The 14,809-nt window shown below is 45.8% G+C and overlaps 4 protein-coding genes across 4 annotated transcripts; 1 reads left to right on the top strand and 3 right to left on the bottom strand.

Moving 5' to 3' along the window:
- Positions 1-253: 253 nt before the first annotated feature.
- CkaCkLH20_04083 (C6 transcription factor) lies at positions 254-4,614 on the top strand (the record flags this gene model as incomplete). The annotated part of the gene is made up of 4 exons (XM_038886802.1): positions 254-1,141; positions 2,705-3,304; positions 3,351-3,866; positions 4,261-4,614. 4 exons carry the CDS (start codon positions 254-256, stop codon positions 4,612-4,614), a joined length of 2,358 nt encoding a protein of 785 aa, XP_038748052.1.
- Positions 4,615-5,145: 531 nt separating this feature from the next.
- On the bottom strand, positions 5,146-6,422 carry CkaCkLH20_04082 (pectate lyase; the record flags this gene model as incomplete). Its single annotated transcript, XM_038886801.1, has 3 exons — positions 5,146-5,932; positions 5,986-6,078; positions 6,127-6,422. 3 exons carry the CDS (start codon positions 6,420-6,422, stop codon positions 5,146-5,148), a joined length of 1,176 nt encoding a protein of 391 aa, XP_038748051.1.
- A 1,313-nt stretch (positions 6,423-7,735) lies between these two features.
- On the bottom strand, positions 7,736-8,996 carry CkaCkLH20_04081 (sirq protein; the record flags this gene model as incomplete). Its single annotated transcript, XM_038886800.1, has 3 exons — positions 7,736-8,486; positions 8,537-8,666; positions 8,729-8,996. The coding sequence occupies 3 exons, from the start codon at positions 8,994-8,996 to the stop codon at positions 7,736-7,738; spliced, it is 1,149 nt and encodes a 382-aa protein (XP_038748050.1).
- Positions 8,997-10,070: 1,074 nt separating this feature from the next.
- On the bottom strand, positions 10,071-11,210 carry CkaCkLH20_04080 (myo-inositol 2-dehydrogenase; the record flags this gene model as incomplete). Its single annotated transcript, XM_038886799.1, has 2 exons — positions 10,071-10,805; positions 10,884-11,210. The coding sequence occupies 2 exons, from the start codon at positions 11,208-11,210 to the stop codon at positions 10,071-10,073; spliced, it is 1,062 nt and encodes a 353-aa protein (XP_038748049.1).
- Positions 11,211-14,809: the final 3,599 nt, after the last annotated feature.

Here is a 14,809-nt window from a genome sequence, read left to right as displayed (position 1 = left end):
TTGCTAAAATATTCGCATTCATGACGTTAGTTTTAGTATTGAGTTTTTCTGATTTTGACTCACACAAAAGCCTCAACAAAAGTGTGTCCTTGTTCTTGTTTACTAAATTTTGATTGCGACTGCTTGTGCCCGTCCGCCAGTTTAAAACACACGGCAAACCCCTCTTCCCCTCCACTACTAACTCACCCTTCTCCGTCATAACGTCCTCCAACTCAATCATTGCACCAACCATCCAACTATTCCAACAAAAGCAATGTTGGATTTTTTTGTTTTCCCTCGCGAACTGCGAGACCTCATCTACATCCAGTATGCCATCGTTGATGGCGGATACATCCTCAACCCCCACAACAACAAGTTGAAGCGCGCTGATGAGAGGCCGGTCTCATTTGACCTTGCTTTCATGCTCACGTGCAAGCTTGTTGCCAAAGAAATGAAGGGCGTGATCCTGGCTGCCAACACCCTTACTTTTTCCACGTTCTACTCAGATGGCGAGCGATTGAATGCTTGCCACTTTGGGCGTTTGATGGACAATCTGGACAATCACCTGATCGGCAAACTCTATCAGTGGGCTACAACGTGTTACAAAGACGATATCGCCGAAACCATCACGAATGCGTATCCGCAGTTCAAGCCACTCTTGGATCTTATCAGAGACGATCCCGAATTCGATGGACTGTGGGGTCTACTATCAAGAAGATCGTGCGGTGAGACACCATCGACTTACCGCGAATTTGTTCGCTTCGCTTTGAGAGCAGTTGCTAAACGGAGACGCCGATTCCCCAAGAAGTTCGCCAAACTTTCAAAGAATAGATCTACACACCCAAAACTTCCCTTCAAGCAGCTCCTGAAACACATCCCCGAACCCTGGGCCATTCCCACTTCAGAGTTCGTTGAGGAAATGAAGAGCATCATGGACGACGAACAACACGCGCATCGAGATCAGGACAAGAATAAGAAATATCACTACTCAGCCGCTGCTGTAGCCATTCGATTCCTGCGATCCTTGTCCAGAGAAGACCGCGCGAGTGTCAGAAGCATTGTCCTGAACGAGGATCGAGCAGCCGTATCGAACACCGAGTGCCACGCACTTGGCCTGATTCCTTTTTGCCAAGAAAACCCTCATCTACGGATAGAGCGAAGGGTTAGTATGTGGAGAACAGCATTCCAATCGAGAAGTGATTCTCTTGATCACTTTCCATACCCGAAGACAGCCTTATGTGCCGACGACATATCTTACGGCGTTGCGGTTTGGATTATGGAAGCTTTAGCGCTTGGGCCCGGCGGAATGCCGCCAGGCTCTTTCAAGTTGGTTTTCGAGGGTGACTCCGTTTGCTCCGAAATATTTCAAACGGTTATGCACCGCGATGCCGCTTGGCAAATGGCCATAATTGAATCGATGAAGCGGGAATCTCTGCCTGCCCTGTCCTGGGGGCAGATGCGGCAAGTCTGTAGGTACGTGAGAGGGGATAACGAAAGTTGGTTTATATTCGACGAATTCCCGCAGGCAATGCGGGATATCGCCAGCGGGACGTCCGTCGTTAGCTGCAACTTTGATTCTGGAACGTCGTGGAATGTGGACCGACTCATTGAGAAGAACGGATCATGGACGATGGATCAATGGCGAGACGGTTGGTCCGACCGCGACAAGGCGACTTTCGATGCGAATCGACCCTCTCAAAGATGGGAGAAAATTCTACACGAGAATTATCTGGGATGCACATGCAAGATTGGCAAGCTTGTTTGCCGGACATTGAAGGAACCCGGGTAGCAGTGTTGAATGCCATGGGACTTCTTCTTGCTGGTTTTGGCATACTGAATCAGAATGCGTACTATTTCCATCGCCGCTCATGTTTTTGCTGCTCATGACAACTGCGTGTTCAAAACAAATTGTTCTCAACCGCGCAACAGATAATTGTTGAAACGGTTCACAACCTCTCGGATGACTCATCTCGGCAAAGGTGTCAAAAAGCCGACGAGACCGGAGACACAAGCACGGGCCACTGCCGAGCACACGGGGAGCAGAGCCGTCTTCCCCTTTCGGGTCAGATATTCTGACTAACCCAAACTTGCCGGCCCGCCCTATCGGCGTCTTGTCATTTCGCCGTCCCCGGTGCAAGTGGCCCTCTCTGACACATCAAGACTTCGAGACGATCTTACTGAATCACAACGAGAACTGTGATATCTCACAGAAACATGCCGAATTGAATCAAGAAATCTTTCCTCTCCGTCGGCATTCTGTCGAATGTCCTTCTCCAACCACCCATGGCAGCATGCAACAGAACCCCGCCCAGTACGGATGTTGGGAGCAGAAGCCCCTTGACTGATGGTCCCCTGCCACCCATCAAGTCGACGGCGTACGCTCGTTCCCGCAAACAATATCTTCTTATTCTTACTAACAGAAATCATAGATGCCGACGCTGTCATTCAAGGAAAGTGAAGTGCTCAGGAGAGCAGCCTTGTCAAAACTGTCGGCACGCAGGGAAAGGCACCGAATGTACTTATCCGCGACGAAATAGGCAAGTCAAGGTCAGGCAAAGGTAAAAAAGGCTTCTCACCACTTGTTTCTCCACATTACGAATTACAGTTCAATTCCCGCTCACAATTAAAAAGCTACATAGACGGGCTCTTGGATGAGATTCGCCGTCTCAAAAGTCAGAATGCGCAAAGTGTGTCTGGCTCCACGCGAGACGATGTTGCGACTCAGAGCAGCATCAGCCATACCGGCAACAGAGCGAACACGCCGTCCTCTGGGAGAGGAGTCAGTGACACTGAGGAACCCTCAGAAGCCGCGACCCTCGAAGTGAGACCCTGGTTCATCAACGCCAACGTCTTCCGCACGCCTATCCTCATCGGCGAAGTCGCCGACGCGGCTTTCACAACCCGTTTTCGTCAGGTCATCACAGACCCCAATTCGCCACAGCCAAAACACATACTGAGGCTCAACTACGCCCCGGACAGAGAGCTGATGAGCCTCGTCAAGTCGGATATCACTTGGCCGACGCCATCTCGTTCTCGTTTTCTCGTCGAGGTCGCTCTCAAGTACGTGAGCCGGCGCTATCATGTCGTGCGCCGGAGCTCCATCATGGAGAACCTGGAACAGAGTATTCACAATCCGTCATGGGGGGACTTGATGCTTCGATCGAAGTTGTGGGCGCTGTTCGCAATTGGTGAACTGTACTCGACGCGGTCCATCCCATCTGAAAAGGACTTCCCTGGCATGCCCTACTTCGCGAAAGCCTCCAGGATACTTGGCGTGCTCGACGAGCGGCCCGGAACAGACTCCATCGAGATTATGCTCCTTATTGTACGTGAAAACTTAGTCAGTACACCGTGGATTCTAACCGTTGCAGTCATTTTACTCCCTGGCTCTCAATCGCAGATACAGTGCTTTCGTCATGTCCGGAACCGCAATGCGTATGGCTATCGTGATGGGACTACACCTCAACATCCCAGAATCTCAGCTTCGTGATCCAGACTTGCGAGAGCATAGGAAACGATTGTTCTGGACGACTTATGTCTTTGATCGCATTTGGGCGTCTAAGCTTGGTCATCCGAGCGCTATTCAGGACAGTGACATCGGAGTTGATCTTCCCTCAGAGCCGGTCGTCGGGCAGACCTTTGCTGCCGACTTCGATGACACATCTTACCACATAGCCAGTCTCCGACTGGCAGCTCTTGTCACCAAGACTGTCCGCTCAATCTATGGCCAGAGAAATCAGGGTGAGGCTACATTGTCCACCAGAGTACAACAGGCTCTCAAAGACCTTCGAGCCTGGGTTGAAGACTTACCTACTCACTTGCAAATCGACAATCCGGAATCCCAAACGGGCCCAAAGCCCATCTCACTTCATCTTTCTTTCAATCAGGTAAGTCTTCGTCTCTCCCCAACACGTAACATTTCCGCATGAATGAATTATCTTATCTAACTGGTCTCAGTGTGCCATCTTGGCCACTCGTCCTATCTTACTTCACATTCTACGGACTCAAGTTGCCTCATGGCCCTCATCATATCCTGTGACTGAATCGCAGGTACCTGCGAGCGCCATCACACTATCAGAAGCCTGTGTGCGTTGTGCACGCCACTCTATTCGTCTGCTAACAGACTCCTGGATCGATGGGTCCTTCGCTACCTTCGACTATTTTTACACGCAATATCTTTTCTCGGCTCTTACTATCCTAGCAGCCTCAAGCTTGCTGGATGGGCCCGAGAGCAGGAGCGACAGGGAAGCTTTTGAGGAAGCAGCAAGATTCCTTTCACAGTTGCGGGACGCCGGAAACTTTGCCGCGCAGGAGTACTGTCATCACGTCGACGTGATGAAGGCTGACGTTGATAAGGTCTATGCCAAACGGATGGGAGTTGGACTGGATTTCCCGAACCAAACCTCGGGCTTCAATGATGATGCGGTGCGGCCGGCGGGCACGGCACAGATCGGGCCAGCTCCCCTACTGCCGGCTCACACAACCGCTGGCATGGCGCTTACAGAACCTTCACTGGAAGAACTACTGGCACAGCCGGTGCTCGATTTGCAGTTCTTGGAGGCTTCATTCTATGATGACTTGCAGGGTTTGTACTGGCCTGACTTCAGCACGGAGAATTGGAATGACCTGGCATAAATATCTGGTTGATTTGGTATATAGTCCATACGATTAATATGTGAATTCCTTGACTTGTGAAATACGATTGACGAGTTGATTTGGTATAGCAAATTCAAGTTGTCTCCGGCCGTCATACGGTCAAATGCCTCATTTAAAATGTGATAAACCCACTAGGTCGTTCTGCTTAAGAGACGCACCAAGGAGTTTTGGCTTGGTGTCCTTACTAGACACTGAAATTAGTGAGTTGAGGCTCATGGTTCAGTGCGTTTCATGTTCATATGCGATCAAGAATGAGATGCCTCCGATCTCCTTGTACATGAGAAGTACTAAACTATGAGCCTCCAGTCACTAGGACCAACGACAGACACAAGTACCATTGGAAACCTAAAAATTGATTCAAAGAAACAGATGTTCGACACAGCGTGCGGGCAAGATGGGACAAGAACGGTATATGCCTTGACCTATGAGGGCTTGTATGTACCAATGCAATATTTACAGTAGAATTTCTCTCATCTGAATGAGGGACAAAGTGTAGTCCAACGAGCTTGCTTAAACTTCTTGCAGCGTGGTCGCACCGATGGCCTGACCTGACTTCGGAATCAGGAAGTTGCTGCCCTGAACCTTCTTGTCCGAGCCTCGAGGCCCCTTCAAGACAGACGCATCGACGCTCGTGAAGGAGCTGTTGGACCAACTGCCAGAGTTCCACGAGTTTCCGGAAGCGCTGACAGAGCTAACAAGGCTGACTTGCGCACTACCGACGTTGACCGCAGCAATGTTGCCAGTCATCTTGGACGAGGAGCTGCGCATCACGAACCCGGTATCGCCGTTGTTCCATGCCGTGTTGCGCTCGAAAGTCAGAGAGCCCGGGTTGCCATTGTCAATGAAACCCTTCTTGAAGTTGTTGAACGCGATGGAGTTGCGGATGATGTGGTTCGCCGGCGGGTTGTCCGTGATGCCGAGCTTGAAACCGTTGCCGTCGCCCTCGAAGGGGCTGAAGCCCCAGCGGTTGTAGCCGTTGCCCCAAGAGTAGACCTCCTCCAGCGTGACGGGGGAACCGAACATGAACAGATCCAGGCCGTCGTCGACGTTGTCCCAGAGGCGGGCGTTGCGAAGCACGTTGCCTGTGCCGGAGCCGGACTTGCAGGCGAAGCCATCGGCGCTCTCGCCGTTCTTTCGAGGGTCGCGGTTGCGGTACGAGTCGAGGTTGAGAACTGTGTTGTTGGAAGAGGCGCCCTCGAGCTGGAAACCAGTCTCGTAGTTATCGTGGGTCGATAGACCGTCGTAGTAGTTGTGCGATGCATCTCGAGCGTAGATGCCGTATGGACCGTTGATCAACCTAGTAGTTTGATGTTTAGAAACAGGATCAACGAAGGAATCCGGAAGTCTTACTCCAAATCACGGAATACCCAGTAATTGGCATTCTGGATATGAAAGATACCCCGCTCAGAGTTCGGCAGTGCCTCATTCAATGCCTTCGGTGTTCTGATAACGGTTAGCACTGCATTGCTGCATATGTCCAGCTCATCTTACCCGGGCATGTTCTCGCCATCAATGATGACCTTCTCATTCTGGTATGGACGGACAGATATGGGCCATGTGGCGGTTCCGCTCTTGCCAACCTGAATGTTGGCAGAAGGAGCATAGGTTCCTTGACGGAGATAGATGGTGTCGCCGGCCGCCGCGGCGTTGACTGCCGACTGAATAGACCCGTACGGAGCCGTTTGGCTGCCGGTGCCGGTGCCGGAGGGAGACACAAAAATATCGCGGGCAGCCACGCCGCTTAATATGGCCAAGAACGCAACGGGGACAGCTTGAAACGGTGCCATTTTGAAATTCTGATCTGACGCTGCCGATCTCCGAGTGAGGAACGATCGCTCCTACCTGGACTTGGACTTAATAAACATTTTATAATTTCCCCCTTTGACCCAGAAACCCCAGCGATTGCCGCAAATTGGAGGATGGCCAACAAGCCAGCAACAAGTCGCAAGTAAGTAGGAAGCCAAGTGACGGCAATTTTCCGATTCTTGAGGAGCGGTCAAATCAGAAATCCCCCAATCACATACCCTTGTCCCCGGTAGATCATGAAGCTTCCCTGCACCACTCAATGAGGAGTGAGGTTCCTAGGATGGCAACTCCGGAGAAAACGCTTCCGCAAATAGACGATCCTGGAGTCTCAATTACCGAAATACCACGTTGGAAAAGCTCCTCTCTCCATATTAGATTAGGTATGTCGGGAATCTCTCGCCTAACACTAACTCTGAGTCGCTCACCTCGCACCCAAGCACATACAAAAGGCATGTGGAAATCCCTACAAATTGTGTAACTAACTCAGTATTTATAGCGTTGTTGGCAATTCCATCGAAATCGCCCCGTCAATTCCGACTGAATGAGAAGCTCATCAGTGAGGAAACTTGGTAATCGTTCGCCAAGTGCTGTAGTCAAATTTGAGTACCACGGGCCCTGCCCGAACGAATGAAATGGGGCTTTTTTTCTTCCAGAAGCAGCACATTGATTGCGCCTTGCCGGTGGGATAGTAGCATCGCGGCTTGAATTGCGTGATTTACATCAGTGCTTTTGTGTCATCAGCAGGCCACCAATGAATGGGCGTTGATTCTGAGGCGAAATCCTCTTTCGGCATTGATGTCATCGTGAACAAGCACCTCTGTGTGACTTGGCATCAATGCCAGCCAGAATTGAACCAGTCAAAGATGATATAAGGTAGAATTAACATAGTTCGCAGCATAAAGCATTGCAAGAGATTTTCGTGTTGGCGACTGGTGGAATTTTAAAGAAGGACAGGTCGAGTTGTATGTGTCAAAGCCGCAGTATCTTATGTCAACACCGCGCGTACTTACTGTAGCAGGGAATTTCGGCTCAATGCAGCTTCAACAGATAATATATAGGGCCTAATTAAGCCATGTGGCAATTTATTGTGGATTCCTTGATACGTTTACAACGTTCTCAACGACGACGACTTAAGAACACTTGCGAAAGTGGCTCTTCATATACTTATATAATAAATATCTAGTCTTCACAAATTCAGGTGCATAGCTCAAGCAAAAATGCCATTTTCAGTGTGAGTCGGTTTCAATTTTGAATGGTTCTGGTTGATATCAGAATCATGCCTGACTGAGTATATCTACACGGGGGGAAGCTGCTTAGCAGCGCGCATCCGCTCCCACGATTCAATGTAACCCTGGACAGTGTCGATCTCCTCTGAGAAACCGACCTTGCGAGACCGCGACAGATCATACTGCCGATCGAAGTCGAAATCGACCAACATGAAGTGGGTATGACCCCAGCCCTGTTGGTCGATAAGCTTCTCATTCAGGCCGTGCTCTTTGGCCAGCGCCGACCACGCATCACGATGTCCCTTGACAAAGTCCTCCATTTTGGTCGAGTTTGCCACAGGGCCAGTGCCAACGAGTCCGAAATGAGAGCACAGTCCGGGCCACACCTGTGACCACGACACCGTCTTTCCATCGGCGATGTTGAAGACACCACCGTCGCCGCACTTGTCTGTGTTCAAGGCTGCGTGAATCTCCATCTTTGAAAGGATATCTTGAAAGGTATCGGAGTGCGTAGAGTGATAGCCGTGCTCGTGGCCAGGGAAGGGGACTGTTGCACCAGCGCCCTTGACAGCTCGGTAAACGCTCAGATACAGGCCGATGCCTTGGCCCATGTTCATCGGGTTGACAGTGGGCGCAAATCCCACGATACCATCCGGACGAATCTCAGAAAACGTCCATTGCTTACCCTCTGAGAGTCTCTTAAGCATGTCGTACTGGGTGTAGTAAAAGATCTTGCCAGCCCAGGGTTCCGGGATGCGAGGCATGTTTTCCCGCAATGGCGCTTTGATTCCGACTTCCTTGGGAAACTCGAGACCATATCTTTCAGTTGTTAGCTGAGTGATTTGAGTTTAATCGCTTGATATTCTTACCCTTTCCCTCCGGTCTGGAGAATGATGGTCTTGAAACTAGGCGAAACCTGCTCAATGGCTCGGACAGCAACTTCCAAGAGGTTGGTGTTCTTCACTTTCAAGCTCTCAAAATCGTTGGTCTGAATGTATGCTATATCAAAATTAGCACGTTTGAATCTCGTTTCTGTGAACCTGCAGTGCAACCAGACATACCCGTGAAAAACACGTGAGATACGGTGTTGACGTCGGGAATCTTCTCCTTCATCGAGCGAGCAACTTCCTCAACTGACTTGGTGAAATCGATTCCGGACGCAATCTTCAGACGAGGATCCGACGGCAATCCTGCCTGCTCCAGCGTGAAAGGGCGGTTGGTGGTTCCGGTAATGCGCGAAAATGTTGTGGGGGTGGGATAGTCGCGGGCCTGGTTCATGAGGGACCAGCCCGAGATTCCGGAAGCCCCGAGGATCAGTGCATGCGCCATTTCGAAATGTTCAAAATATGCTTCTCTGGTGATTCTCGAATGTAACGATCTATACCAGAACCTGTTGATATGCCCAAGACGAAGTTCAACTTTATACATGACGAACATGCAAACTTTGAGGTCCTGGGCTGACTAAAATAACCCGGGTTATGAATTCCGGTGACCATTGATTTTAGTAATTGAAGGCGTACTTTGATTTTTCTGGTACAGTCTTGTAAACTAGTTTGACGTCATGTTCAGCCCAAGCTTAAAGCCGTCCAAAAGGGCGGGAAAAGAGCCAAATTAGTGAGTGGGCTTTGGAGCACTTGGTCGCAAGAGGAATTTTGTGGCGTTGTGTCTGACGTGCCACCAAGGTATTGATTCTTCTGGTCAATTGGATATAGATGGAGCAATGATTTGTTCAAATGTAATTGTGCACTGAAAGCGGCAGAAGGAACATCGTTACAGTTACTCGAGAATCGAATGAAAGCTATGAATGACATTAGTCGGATGCGCTCAGCTGCCTTAGCAGCCTTCGCTGTCTTCTTCGGGAACATTAATCGACACATAATTTCAGTCATGCTATCTTTACCTAAGGTACTGGGCGTATGTCCAATGTGAAAGGAAAGAATAACCTGCAATTTATAGTTGAGCAAGAGCCGCATGAGACTCGCCAGCCACAATTCAAGAAGACTTGATTCATAAACCATCAAGAGCGTACTCTGGAGTCATTAATGGTAACAGCAGGGGCCAATAGACGTTGTGAACCTAACCACAGCGACAACGCGAGATGACCACACCTGTGGATGTCAGGGTTAAGGGTAGATAGAATTGAGTGCAGACGATCCCCGGCTTGTGACAAGGGCCTGTTCTATCAGACTTCGATTTCCCTCCAACCCAGCCGGGGAGCAGTTTTCACCCTCTTGTAATTTTACGGCGACCAATTGGGCTTTCAGCGGTTGTGAATGTTTACCCTTCTTCAACTTTATGCGTCTTTTTCAACAATCACTCGTATAATACGCTGTCTTCATGTGATAGCACTCTGCAATTGAGATTTGATAAGCTATCTTGAATACCTTTTTGGAAGACACAACACTAAGCCTTGCGGCACCCTGTCTCATCGAAATGGATCTTCAGTCCCGTCGTGAGACTGTCCCGTAAAGCCACAGCAATATCCACCGCCTGTGCCGCACCAGATAGGGCAAACGGCAAAGGCTTATCATCAAGGCACGCAGCAGTGAACTCGTTCGCCTCGGTAACAAAAGCTTGCTCGAATCTCCCGTAGTAATCTGTTGGCAGTTCGCGTCGAATGCCTCCAGCTTCGTGCATCTCTACCAGTGAGTCGCTCGGCTGGCGATTGACCACAATTTTGCCCTTGGTGCCAATGATTTCAGACATGTCGTGTTGGCCGGATGCCATGACGCGAGAAACGAAGAATTGGGCAATCTTGCCGCCCCAGAATTCCACGATTCCAACGCCGTTGTCGACATCCCCAAGCTCGGCGAGTTCTGGATGAACAGCGCACACGCCACTGGCCGAAACACTCTTGACCACGAGATTCTGGCTGACACCGAGGAACCACAGGCACAAGTCGATGTCGTGAATGCTGAGATCTAGAAAGACGCCGCCGCTCGCTTTGACGTAAGGGAGGAAGAATCCAGTTGGGTTGAGCATGTCACAGGTCTGTGACCTGAAAACAACAGCGTCGCCGATGGTCCCTGAGTTGACTCGATCCCACGCTTTTCTATAAGAAGCATCGAAACGACGCGAGAACGCACACATGACCTTCAAGTGAGGTTTTCTGCTCGCAGCATCGACAACTGATCGTGACTAATATAAACTATCATTAGCATCAACTACGCTTTCGGGATGCTGCGACAACCAAAAGGACGGGAGGGGGAAACCGACAATATCCGGGTTGGTACTCAACGGCTTTTCGCACAAGACATGCTTATCTTGTTCAATGGCCTTGATAGCCTGCTCGGCATGTGCTCCAACGACAGTCGCAATGACGACAGCTTCAAGGCCAGCATGTCGCAGAAAGATATCGTAGTCGGTATAAATTTGAGCTCCATGAGGTCCAAGTTCCTTACGACCCCATTCAGCTTCATTCTCGTCGAAGGCCCATGCTGCAACAATTTGTGACCTCGACGCTCGAGTCAGAAAGTTTAAGGCATGACGTTTGCCCATGCGGCCGAGGCCAACAATCCCCAGCTGAAGTCTTTTAGGCGCCATAATTGAAAAGCGATGTTGAGGGATGATTGATGCTGCCGAGTTTGGAATAGGTGCATGTTGCCCATTGTTTATGTTCATCACGTTCGAGTCAGACATCAATGTCGACGATGATCAACAGTACGAATGTCAATCGGGATGTGAATTCCGGGACGATTTGGAATCTACATTCCGATGGTTTGTGGAGATTAGTCCTTTCTCCCAAGAAGTATCAATGCATTGCTAAGGTCGAACAGGATTGGCAGTCGTCATGTCGCAATGATGTGACAGTTTCTACAGTTCCCATCACGTAGAAACATCAGCCTATCTGGTAGTAACCACCATGAACTACCCTACTCCACGGTAATTATTCCTGGTCGAATACTTATGCAGTGACAACGGATAATAAGCACAGTACTAGAGCTAATAGCAGCAAGGATAGGCATAGAGGTAGCAAAAAGTAGTCGCAAGGAAAGACAACCGTGGAGGACTGAACACTTAGCGTTTTGATCTGGATCCTTCCTTCTCCATTGATAATACCGCCTAGCTATGTTAAAAGTGTATTCAGAGACTCTTCTTTTCGGAAATTGGATTCAGTCATAAACGAGGAAAATTGTCAAAAATGCTAGAGCTTTGTCTGATTCCGGTTCTGCAGACGTCTATCTAAGTTTGGGCAAAGTGATACCCCCACCCGTTTAGTTTATTATGTGGCTTATGCTTCGCGCAGCTCTTATATCTACTTAGTATAAAAAGCAGTAAAATATAAAGTATTAATAGTATCTCTAACCTATATTAATATATAGTATTATATAATAATAAGTAGAATCTCTATAGCTACTAAATAAATTATTAAATAGCTTAATAGTAATATTACAACCCGTTGGGCATGCTTAGCAGAGAAAAGCCCCATAAGGACAACTAGGCGGCTAGAACGTCACATTTATATATAGGATCACGGGAACAGAAAGGACTCACCTCAGAACGGAAGAACTATAGAATAAGTCACGTGACCTCAGCTAATGAGATGAGAGTCAATAGAGTCGGTGGTTAACTCTAGCGACTCTTAAGCACACTAATCAATACGAAGTCAATAAGAGTTAGTGGTTAACTCCTGCGACTCTAAGGTAGAGGTATAGGAGAACGGCTTGGGACTTATATATAGGATGGACTTAAGCCCAGCTTAAGGATAGACTTCTATAGCTCTTTAGTAATTAACTTTATATTTATCCCTTAGATACTTTTAGTATATCTTATACTATAAATATCTTATTAGGCTTATAACTAATTACTATAACCCTTAAGACTTTAATCTATTTAGAACTATACTAATAACTTTATAATAATATAATATTATTTATTAGTATTATCCCTTAGCTTCTATTAATAGACCCTACTATTAGATAAGCTAACTATAATACTTTAATTACTCTTATTTAGTAAGTTAACCTTTAATACTACTAAATAGTATAGATAAGATATCCTCTTATACCTCTATTAAATCCCCTACCCCTAGATCCTCCTCTATAGCCTCTAGCAGATAAGCTCCCTAGAACCTAGCTTAAGAACTTAGAGATTAAAAGATAAAGGATAGAGATAATACTAAGAGTAATAATAATAATAATAAGCTTAAATAAGAGCTTTAGAAAACTAAAAATAACTTTTAAGAAATATAAAACCTATTTAATAAGAACGCTACTACTCTAAAGGAACTTTAGGAATAAGCCTAATATACTTATAAATTTAAGAAAGAAGTTACTACTCTCTAGGTAGCTACTAACGTTATCTTAGCCCCTATTAAAGGATAGGAACGCCTTAAGCTTAATATACCTACTACCTTTAATAGAACCCCTAGATAACTTAAGGGATACCTAGTCTAGATATAAACCTATTAAGCCTTCTATCTTAATACTTTTTAGAATAATACTAAATAAGTTATTTACGCTATAACCTTCTTTAAGGGAAAAGCCCTTATATAGTTTAAACCCCTCTAATAGGAATAGCTTAATAACTTAGTTAAGAAGTATAGCTAAGAAGTTAAGAATATCTTCTTTAGCTTTATAGGCTATATAAAGGCTCTTAAATTGCTCTTCCTCAACCTTAATGAGAAGCAATAAGCTAAGAGAGACCTCTTAAGCCTATAATAAACTAAGTTAGCTATACTATATATAGCTAAATTCTAATAACTAGTAGCTAGACTTTATATAACTAATAAAAGTAAGGTCTTTACTTTCTATTAAGGTCTTAAGGATAACATTAAGGATAAAATAGCTAAAGTTAATACCCCTCCTAGCTTCCTAGACTATATTAAATATACTATTAAGATTAATAATTAACTATTTAAATAATATTAGGAGAAGGGAGAGAAACGCTAGAACCCCAATATAGGATATAAGTACTAATAGCAACTATAATAATAGTTTAACTATTAGTAGAATAACTACAACTACTAGAATAATAACTAGTATAGCACCTCCTATAGTCACTATAGTGGACCTATAGACCTCAGCGTGGCCTAGAAGGACCACTAATAGAATACCCCTAGGATTAATAACTAGAAGAAATATATTACCTACTTTAACTACTAAAAGATAGGATATTATACTAGTAAGTATAGGTCCCTAAAGAAGGAATAGTTTAGGCCTATACCTAAATAACCCTAATAAGCTAATATTATAATAAAGGACGTTCCTTATAAATAACTTAGTTAGACTACTTACTTTAATAATAACTATAGAATATATATAAACTCTAAGGAATATATAGGATAGTACCCTAAAGAACCCTCTAACTAATCAGGATATAAGACTATAGGCCTCACTAATAGATAAACCCTTACTATAGGGTATAAGGGAAATAATAAGATAGCCTATAAACCTATAGAGCAACTTAATAAAGCGCTATAGAACTAATAACTAGAGCTAGCAAACTAATTAGAGGAATAAGCTAGAAGAGAGTCTACTTAAGAGATAGACCTCACCCTCTTAATCCTAAAAGGATAATAAGTTAACCCTCTACTTAAATAATAAGTCTCTTAGATAACTTTTAATATTAAAAGCACCTTATCTAAAGAAGAAGAGGATAAAGACCTATCTAGATAGCTAGAATACTAGGAGATTAACCCTATAAATAACTACTAAGTAGTATAACTATATAGAGCTAATAAGGAGAATAGAAGGAGCCTCCTAATACCTATATAAGTTAAAGGAGACTACTTAATCCTTAACTATTAACACCTAGAGCACTATAAGCTCTTTTAGGGATAATACTTTATAGACTACTACCCCACCTATATATCAAATAAGCATAACTTAGGATTCTACCTATAGAGATATAGAGGATAGCCTATCCTATAGGTCTATATAGATAAACAACTACCTATATAGGACCTATAATACCTTTTAGAAGAATATATTACTATATTTATACCTAGCCTTAACTATCCTATAAGATATATTAATAATATAATAATAATATAGTAAGAATATAGAAATAACTAGTATTAAGTCTACTATATTAAGAAGATAAGAGCCTAGAGGTAAGAAATTAAACGCTAAGAGAATAGTAAAGCCTTACTACTAACCCTAATAACTAGGGAAAGCCTAATATAGAAAGCTAGATAATAG

The sequence above is a fragment of the Colletotrichum karsti genome (assembly GCF_011947395.1).
Source record: "Colletotrichum karsti strain CkLH20 chromosome Unknown Scaffold10, whole genome shotgun sequence".
NCBI lineage: Eukaryota > Fungi > Ascomycota > Sordariomycetes > Glomerellales > Glomerellaceae > Colletotrichum > Colletotrichum karsti.
Note: the sequence above shows the minus strand (reverse complement) of the source record. Positions and strands in the feature narration are given on the sequence as shown.